This window comes from Acanthisitta chloris, unplaced genomic scaffold, assembly GCF_000695815.1.
Source record: "Acanthisitta chloris isolate BGI_N310 unplaced genomic scaffold, ASM69581v1 scaffold36367, whole genome shotgun sequence".
NCBI lineage: Eukaryota > Metazoa > Chordata > Aves > Passeriformes > Acanthisittidae > Acanthisitta > Acanthisitta chloris.
Genome location: NW_008683809.1, coordinates 18548 through 29097, shown reverse-complemented (window position 1 = coordinate 29097; position 10550 = coordinate 18548). Strand labels below are relative to the sequence as shown.

General features: G+C 37.9%; 1 protein-coding gene across 1 annotated transcript in view; it reads right to left on the bottom strand.

Annotated features, from left to right (window-relative positions):
* Positions 1 to 10550, bottom strand: part of LOC103806388 (tetratricopeptide repeat protein 29-like) — a gene marked incomplete at both ends in the record, with an annotated part of 27534 nt that overhangs the window by 1674 nt on the left and 15310 nt on the right. The window contains one exon of the mRNA XM_009079075.1: positions 7339 to 7562. Coding sequence (XP_009077323.1) covers positions 7339 to 7562 — 224 coding nt within the window. The remainder of the gene's footprint in view (positions 1 to 7338; positions 7563 to 10550) is intronic.

Sequence of the window (10550 nt, the reverse complement as noted above, 5' to 3'; positions counted from 1 at the left end):
CTTTCCCTAGTGTCTAAAACGATGATAACCATATCAAACCACTTTGATCAAAAGATGCAGTTAAATTCTCTTCTATTATCTGCAAGAAGAATTGGGGAAAATCCAACTTGCAAAAAGGACTAGTTTATTGACTGTAAATTCTGTCATCCCTGCAAGTTACTTAAAAAAGTCATTTAAAAAACTTATTAATACATGATAAATTTAGACTATTTTTGGTACAATAATCTCAAAAATCTCTGGAAATGATAATGGAATGGAAGTAACAAAACTAATTTGGTCTGAATACACATATATATCTGTTTGTGTGCATGTGCACACATATATATGCAGATACTTGTATAAATATATATTTCTATACAACATGAATGCCTATCACATATATCAACATTATTTCCATGCTACATCCAACACATAGCACTGTACCAGCTACTAAGAAGCAAATTAACTCTATCCTAGCCAAACCCAGGACGACACATACAAATGAAAAAAAAAAAAATCAACACAGAGCTTGGGTTCACCTAAAACATTATTTCCATGTCCAATCCAACACATAGCACTGTACCAGCTACTAAGAAGCAAATTAACTCTATCCTAGCCAAACCCAGGACGACACATACAAATGAAAAAAAAAAAATCAACACAGAGCTTGGGTTCACCTAAACTAACAAAATCTAGATATAGATATGAGTTACTCAGGATCCCTTTACTCCCAATGAAGAAAAGCAGATACTTCTTGGCTGAGATTTATCTCATCCTGACTTGAACAACTATTGCAGTACAGGGAATGCTTTTAAAGGTTACCTCAAAAGTAAAGGCAGAGGCTCATGACAATTACAAGCACACAAGTAAATTACCATAAAAACAGAGAAATACAAAACCTAATTATTACCAGTAGCATAAAGATTACAGTACATATTACACACAGATCACAGCTAAGCGCAAATGAACTCAGCAGAGACCAGAGGATACAGGCAAATGATTGCAATAACACAGAGCAAGAAAACATAATTGGATTGTCATTGGGGTAAGACACTAGATACAGATTTGGTGCCTTCAAAATCTTTGCTACGAAGTATCAAGGCACTAATGTGACATAAAATTACGCAAATAACTTCAGGTAGTGCCCTACAAATCCCAGGAGATGGAGCTGACCTGAGGCAGACTACAGCTACTGCCACAGCTTTGATTGCATGGACTTTAATGTGATGCTCTGATGACTATCCTGCCGGGGAATAACAATGAGAAGTGCACAAAGACAACCAGTTCTCTGTCACTGTCTTGGACAGTAGCTGACCAGATATGCTGGTCATAAAATAAACCCCCAAACCCAGACTTTTAAAAACCATGTTGTCTTCTGAATACAAAGTCTGATTTACCAACTGAGAAATTAATTGAGCTTGTGCAGATAGAGGTAAAGCTAACACGTCAGACTTAGTAAACTTCTACCTCCCCAGGAGAAGAAAAATATAGGAATAGGTAAATACTCCTTTCTATAAAAACTCCAAGAAGTAGTTCAGATGTTAAAGCTTTGAACTCTCTGACTTTGTATAGTAAGTTCTCTACAACTGATTATAGAATATATGTAGACATGTCATCTATATATATGTGTGGAGCAAAACATTTTCTATACCATTTAGCAGAGAGAGAATGAGAGACACGTTGGTATGTGATACTGAATGAAGAGAAGTCTGAATCTTACAAGGAATTGTAAAACAGTTCCTGCAAGACAAATTCCTGCCTGGAAATAATGAACAATCAAGAAAGCACATAAAGGTTCCAGAGCCAATCCCATTAATCTTTCAAAAATTACACTAATTTCCTAAAACACCAGAAGCTAAATCCAGGTTTTCCAGCACACTTAAGGCACAGGACTGTGAGAACACTGTGAAGAACATCTACCCAAGAATGGCAGCCACACAGAGCAAATGGAACTTGATGGAGCAGATGGTGAGGACTGTTAGCTCACAGCTTTGGACTGAATTAAGACCTGGAGCATAGCTACAGATACATCTTCTGAGCAGTTATCCAGCAGGACATTTTTTTCAATGCAAAGTTACCAAATTGAAGGTAGTAACATCTCATGGAAATGAAGTAAAATCCAAAATGGAAGTCATGCAATTATGCAGTATTTATTTTATAACGTTTTGGGTTTGCAATAGAAAATGAAAGTTCATTTTGTTTGATCTGAACATTTCAAAGTATTTTATTTTTATTGTCCTTCACAATGGAAAACAACTTTGAAATTGGCTGTCTATGCACAAAAGGAAAGAGTTTCTATCAAATTACGCTGAGATCTTTCTGTCAATGAGAGAATAAAAAAAAATCCCTTCAGCTTGAGCTTAAACATTAAGCCCCATATATTACACACATATGGTATTTCCTCTTCTGCATCAGGATGTCTTCATCTCAACTACCAAGCAGCATCTCCCCTTATTGTGCTCTAGCCATAGTCACAGAGGAGATGATGACAGGATGCAGTGGAAGAAAGGAAAAGAAATACAGTAATGGTCTTCAGAAAACAGATTAAAACCTCCTTACGAGATCCTAGCTTGGTGTTTTCCTTGAAGAACAAAAGGAAGAGGCAGCTGTTCCATTTTCCATTTACAAGAACTTGCACTTGTTTTTAAAATACAGATATCAGAAAGAAATTTCTCAACATCCATTTATGGCTCAGTGTTTTCCACTCAAAAAACCACCAGTTAGTCATTTGTTCCTGACAGACAAAGGCCATATGGAAACTTTGCAACCGCTGTTAACACTCATCCTCCAGTTTAGGTGTTTTAAGTGAGTATGACTCGATTATAACTGACCATTTCACTCTTGAAGAGACATAAAGGAGTGGCCTCAGGTCAATTAAGTACTAGGAGTCGTTTTTGATGTCAGAATGAGACACTATTAATGCTGGAAGTTCAATTTTTCTTTTGCCAGAGAGATCAATATCAGTGACTTAGTAGCAAGACAGGTGAAGCTGTGAAGACTTCATATATAGAAAGATCCAGGATAGAGGATGGTGGAACAAAAAGAAGCATAAACTGCAAGAGAACATGGTGCTGCAATCAGTTTATTTCCACCTAGATCCATACATGGCAAGGATCAGTCTCATTTGCTTGTTCAGGACAACTATACCTGTATATCTACAGATAGAGGCCCACCCGAACATTCCTTTTTCCAGAAAGCTTATCCATAAATCCACAAATGCAGAGAGATTGCTGTTGACATCATCAAGTTTCAGGCAGAGCCTGTTTCCTGGAGTGTACACAGAGCACAGTGCCCCAGTACTGCCAAGTACATAAAGGGAAAATACTGCACAATTTCTACAAAGATGCTAAGGAAATGGCCAGGATATAATTTTACTGAGTAAGAAAAAAGCTAATGCTGATGATACAAGGCAGTTAACTGGTCATCTGGAAGGCAAAATGGGAACTCAAAGTTATTGCAATGGAAACATGCGACAGAAACTTTCTAAGAAATGCTGCTGCTGTTAAGTCAGTGGTAGTTCTACAACTGGAAAGTGCATATTTTGAGAAGGCTTGGCTACTTTCCTGGGCAGAAGCACTTCACTTTGTGTAAGAGAATTACAAAAATAATAAACTCCTCCACTGGTCTTCAGCAACTGCTGCATTTTTTCCAGTGATAAAATATTAAGTAGAGAATGACAAACCTGCTTACAAAATAAAACTGTGCTCCTTTCCTCATCCCCCCAAAACCAAACAAAACTATGCCTCCTTTAAAAGAGATTTTTGGTATGTTTATACTTGTTCTTTTTTAATGCATGACCTCTTTCCTTTTCTTTCTTTCCCTCCCCTAAATAGCATGGGTAATATGGTTATTGCAATGTTTCTAGCCCAGCCTAAGGCATAAGTGTGAAATCTTGCAGAAAAGCTTTCCACTGTAAAATGCTAAAGTCCGTTTTCAACCTTAAATACCTTGGACAAAGAGATTTTTCTAGTGCAAACACATCAAATATGCTTTCTTCATCTACTTTATGAAAAGACATCTTTTACAACAAACCCAAACGATAACTCATACTGTCAAAAGTTTTCTCTACACTGAAGTGAGGACAAAAGAGCCAAGTTAACACTTTTTTTTCTAATTCTGTGTGTCTGATACTCTCTAGAACAAGGGTTAGCAGCCTGCAGCACATGCACAGATTCAGCATTTAGCACACAGCATAGCACAAAGGTTGAAGAGGGTCAGGAACCAGGAGCAAGTGGAATCTCAGAAAGGCAACAGCTTCAAGGTCTTCAGTCCTCCTCTCCACCAACTGCCCCAGTGATCAGCTAATGAGCAGCATCTTTCCCTTCTGAAGGCATGTTCATACCCCAGCACAGGTTCCACTCCTCAGCTTTGGCACAGTGAACACAGTGATTCGCCACGACAGTGCTGAGTGCTCAATGCATGTTGCAGACACTGAACTGCGGTATTTGCCCCGATTTATGTTCCCCTGCTTTGGCAAAGTAGAGCCAATGGCTGAGACATCTGTTCCTTTAATTGTTCTTTCCTTGCATTCCCTTCATAGAATCATAGAATCAACCAGGGTTGGAAAAGACCTCCAAGATCATCAAGTCCAACCCTACCGTGGTCACTAGACCATGGCACTAAGTGCCACATCCAGTCTCAGCTTGAAAACCTCCAGGGATGGGGAATCCACCACCTCCCTGGGCAGGACATTCCAATGCCTGAACACTCTCTCCATAAAAAATCCCTGCTGGTAAGCAAAATGTCACTGTTTTCAAAGCCAGCAAGAAAGAAATTATTTGCTCTTTGATATCAGCCTCCACATGGTGGTGATGGCTCTGATTCTGTTAAAGCTAATAACTCGTGTCCAGCATTGTAGAGCCCTATAACTACAAATTACCAAAATCATTAAAAGATTAACATTTTCCACCAACAAATATGAGAAGTCAATGAACACCTAGCTCTGCACTGTGGAAAGTACCATAAAACTCTAGACTTAGAAGTTCTAAGTTATACTCACAATTGAGACAGCAAAACCCTCTATGATCCAAAAACAACAGGTGAGAAAAATTAAATAACAAATAAGACTATTATTTACTGACATAATAATTGAAGCTTTCTCCTCCACTTACCACTTCAGATTCAAAACCAACCATTTCATTACGTTTAGATTCATCAAAAAAGTCGTTAAATATTTTTTATTATTTATAGCTGCTATTTCCTTTTCAGCACAACTCAGCACATCATACCTGAGCCAGGTAAATGTTCAGCTAGCCCAACCTCAGTAACATCAACCACACTATGAAACTCTCACAACTTGCTGCCCCATGCATTACTTTCATCCTTTTAAGCTTGAGCTGTGGCAGCTGAAGAGCAAATGCAGGTCAGCTGCTGTTGTGGCTGCTACATCATGGTAAGTTCCAGCTGAGCTGAAGTGCTGAATGCTTCTTAAATGGTGTCAACTGGAGTTGTCAGGAGATCATAAGGCAGAGCCCCAAGCAATTTGATTAGAATCAGAGAGTAACTGGATTAGCACAACTACTGAATTAGTGTTTGATGAGCTGCACAATTCGTGTGTTATCTTCACAGCACTGCAAGCTCTTAGACCTGCAATGTGAATTACCATCCAACCCTTCCTGTGCCAGGCAGCTCAAACCTTATTTAGTACAAATAGGAGATTTGTGCAAAGGTTTACATTGAAACTGGTGAAAAAAAAATCAAAACTAACTATACATTGATCTAACAATTCTGTAAATATGCTTAGCAGCTCTACTAATGCTCTCATTATTTTATCTTCTTTCATTTTATCCAACTTTACCAGGTAAAGCTGGGAGATATCCTCTCCTAGAGACAAGGTACTATCACTCAGCTGGTGGTACCTTGTGTCTGTGAGAGGTGAAAGACTTACAGAGCCCAGCACACATGTGCTGGGTTCAGAAAGGGAAAGGGTCCCTGCCTTTCATAGGGGCAGGGTCTGCACAGTCAGCAGTGCCTTGTCCCTCTGGGAATGTGTTTGCCAAATCTGCTGTCACACATCAGTTTGTAACACTGAAAAATATCATGCACTGAAGGAAGGCAAAATGTTCTCCTCAGGTGGCTGCAGGAACCAGGCACAGCTAGATCAGCCAAGTCTACTGCTTTTTGAACACCAAAGCATTGGCAGAATGCTTCTGTCAGGGCAGTCCAAGTACCAAGCTTCTTTTAGAATCTGCAAGCTATGGGGGTGCCTACTGAGGTTATAGTCATACTCCAGACAAATCTGAAGATTCATGGAATCATAGAATTTTAGGGGTTGGAATGGACTTTAGAGATCATCTAGTCCCAACCCTCTGCCCTGGGCAGGGACACCTCCCACCAGAGCAGGTTGCTCAAGGCTCATCCAACCTTGCTGGATAGACTTCCTCCCTAAAATTACAGTGAATCAAATAAAGAAACACAACTTTTAACTTTCGTGGCAAACCTAAACCAAACATTTAAAATGAAGAAGTTTTTTTAAGTGCTGAAAGAGGTTTTTATTTTGCTGTTCCTTTTTGAAATGAAGTTGTCTGTTTCTGTATTTCAGAGATAAAGCTTAGGTTCCAAACTCATAAGCTTTATTGTAGATTTTCATATTTGTAATGATCAAAATGCAACTTAAACCAAGTCAACTACAGTGAAATCAACTCAGTCACGAAACAGTATTGCAGTTAGAGCTTTATCTGCCTCCATCCCTACAATTATTCCAAAGCAGAAAGATCGAGTAAGTTATGTTGCTATTTATAGCAAAAGGAAATGATAAATATGAGTGCTTAGTAAATAGTAGGCAATAGAGAAAATACAGTAATTTGGAGTTATGTCTTCACTAATATCTAGTAATTCACAGGTGGCAGGTTACATCTGTGTGCTGTATTTTACTTGACATATTCACAATCCTTTTTAAGTCAGTCACAAATCCAAACACAGTTAGCAGACAGGGTATTTAATAAAACCAGATTTATAAAACTATTACTGTGGGAAACAGCATTTCACCTATTAGATTTTTCCTAATACCAAACCAGCTACTCAAATCAATAGAGGAGGAAAACCTACAAATAATGAAACCACGAGAAAATAATTGAGACGTTATCAAAGCTACAAATACATCCAGCATTTCTGATGACATCATAACACACTCTACATGTTTTTCCCTCTTTTTTTTTTTTTTGCTTTCTTCACCAAACCTCTCCTGGTATCTGCAGCTCCTAATCATTTATTCTATAAATACAGCTTCGTTGGCTAAGGCTGAAATGTGCTAAGATGCAGCAACGTTTCAAATTCATACATGAAACAATTTGGAAGCTTCCCCCAGGCATTCGTGGCTGCGGCTCCTGCTGCTCTGCTACCCACAATCCCCACATTTACCTGCTCGCTGGGCTGCCTCAGCCCTGGTCAGGAAGTGGTAAAGCTGATCCAGCTTATCAAGCTGCTCCTCCAGGGATTTCTCATGCCATATGGCTGACCTAGGCCCTGCAGCCTCCCTGAAGGCATTCCACTTCTGTATCAGAGTGAAGAGCTCGGAGAAGGACTTGTGATAACCCTGTCGCAGCATGTCTACGCAGATGTTCTTCTTGTATGAATTCCTGTAACTGGGAATAAGAAAGAAAGATTTTTTTAAGCCTTTAAACCTGTGTTCTGTTCTCCACCTTACCAAATAAGTGCAGATAACTCAAACAGCTTTCAAGAAGAGACCTCTGCAGCTCAGCAGCAGGGAATGAGTATTCTTCCCCTTGCTCGGAACGTGAGCTGCTAAAACATGATTATGAATGCCATACCCCAGGGAAGCAAATGTGGCAATAATGAATAAATACCCATCTATACAGTGAAAACATGTTAAAAAATACACTGAAAACATGCTAAAAAAACCCACGCTGGTATTCTTCAGCTGGTACGTGGTAAAAAAGGCTGACTGATGGGAAAAAGCCCCCCCATGTTTACATTGGTTCATGAAAACACAATGAACTCTTAGTTTGCTTTAGAACAGTGCACAGGGAAAAACGAGGCACGTTCCACATGTCAAAATAACGTATATGTTAAATAGTTTTGCTGTAGGACATGATGGCTTGGTTTAAAACGTCAAACAAATGCTATGCCAGCAACATAATCATTAGATATTATTTTGCTGCTCTTTAGCATATAACTTCAGCTGGGACTGGTTTACTGATGCAAAAGTTTGATAATTTCTCCCTGATTTTAAAATCAAAGGATTCAATGCTGAATTTACATCAAAGTTATCTCATTCATAAACTCTGATAAGATGTACATATAAAAAAATGTGCAATCAAATATTCTCAAGAAGTAATATATCTTTTGGGGTATTCTTTATGGAAATAATCAAAATGTTTTGTTCATGTGGCATGAAACAATCATTGTGTCCTATTCTGGAGAAAACTATGAGTCCAACAGGACTATCTGCAGCACCAAGGTCCAGATGTAAAGGTTTGCAGGAATGGGCACCTCGTGTGAGAAAACAAACCTTTCTCCCAGTAAAATGGCAGAAACACAGATGTGTTACCTTTATTTTGTCTATTCCATTAAGTTTCCAAACTGTTTTCAAGACAGTCCTTGTATACTAAAATGCTTTTCAATTTAAATTCTCAGCAGCTTTAAAATAAATATGGAATTCTGAAAACTGAGGTTTATGGTGTATGTAATAAAATCAGATGATCTCTTGCTAAACAATAGCCTAATGAGTCTAATACCTTGAGCCTACTGCAGCTCTTTGGCAGTGTTGATAAGGGGGGAATAATGTGAAAAACTTCTTAGCTAGGTGCTAAGGAAATAAACAGCAATGTAAGAAGAAAATAATCTGCATTTTTCCATATTTAAGATGATAAAAATAAAATCTCTTACAACATAGATGCACATTAATCCTTCACATGTACTTTTTTACATTTCAGTTGCAGAACTTAACATTAAAATACTAAATAATCTGATACGATTTACACCAGACAGTGCTGAATTTATGCTTAATATATAAACAGATGTTTCTAGAGACTAAAAAGCACAGATTGCTCCCACAAACAAGGGAACAGAGATAACTCTCCTGCACCAGAAAACATTTTTAATATTTATCTTAGAAAAGTATACGAGAAATCTCTTTAAACACTTACATTTCAATTTGCCAGAAAATGCTGTATTTGACACATACCAAATGCACAGTATGTAGCTTAAAAATACTGTAAAGATACTATGCCAATACTGTGCAATGTATTCTGTATACGGAATACTTTCCTCTTTTTTTTCTGTTTTAAAATTCCATCTAAGTGAAAAAAACCCCATGAAGTACACAGGTAAAAAAATTCCTACCAACTTCCAAAGGCCTAGGAATGAATCCTACAGTAATATAACTGAGGGCTGTTCAATACCAATCTGCACACACACATCGATGCATATTTATTTACACAATGTGATGTGATCTACGTACATATGTGCATGTGCAGGCATTAGATCCTTAGATGTACTGGAAGTAAAATTGAAAGTACTGCTAAAATTTCTCAACAGTGACTAACCAAAATGTTATTCAGTTGATTTTTAACACTCACTGAACACAGCACCAATATTCCTATAAAAAGAAAAACTATGTTCATGTAACATTGTTTTCTGTAGACTGATGAATTTCACTTGAAGTCAAAGCACATTTTTCCTCACAAGACAACATTATTTGCAAACCAATATAGGGAAACAAAGCATATAGTAAAACAGGTCAGTTTTAAAAATTAGTGTCAATATTCTTTTAATAAACCTCATCCCAATTCATCAAGAAACTGAAATAATGCTGAAGTAATCATACTGTACAGAGCACAATTTTTTTGAGGCAAAGACAACTGATTTTAGTGCACAAGCAATGAATCTGTCTATGTATAACCCTTCAAATTCTAGGGGCATAAAAATGAAATTCATCTCTCAGTTATAAACAGAAAATACACAAAGCACAAAATAATAATACTATTGTTTCCTTAAGTTTCTGCAATATATAAGCCACAAGTGACTGATCACAGGCAAGAAATAAAAGAGAAGAAATAAATGATATCATGGGGATGAATGGTATTTGTGTCACCTAAGAGAGCTCAACACTGCAATGAATTCTGAAACTGTTACAGTTATCAAAGTGCTTCCAGACGAAAATTCCAGTGCCCTTTCCCCCCCCCCAACAAACAGTTCTTTGGAACAGAGTCATGATGCAGGTGACAGCAGTAAACTTTTCACAGTATCTCGAGACAAACTGTAAATCCTTAATCCTCAAGAACCTTTCCCTCCTGCTTTTTATGACGCCATGCAGCATGTAAAATCTGAGGTTAAACGGAACGGGCGTTAGATAACCACAGATGACTTGATTCACAATATCAATACCAAAAAATTATACCTAATAAAACGTACATAATTTATTTTATAAACCGCAGATAATAGCGTTGTATCTCGGCTCCATTCATCACCTAATTTACACCAAATATTTTGAACCTCAATACCTAATAAATTATGATTTATCATTAAACAAACTGCTTATTAGTCAGAAGTTTTCCCTGTGAGGGTGGTGAGACCCTGGCCCAAGTTGCCCAGGGAGGCTGTGGCTGCCC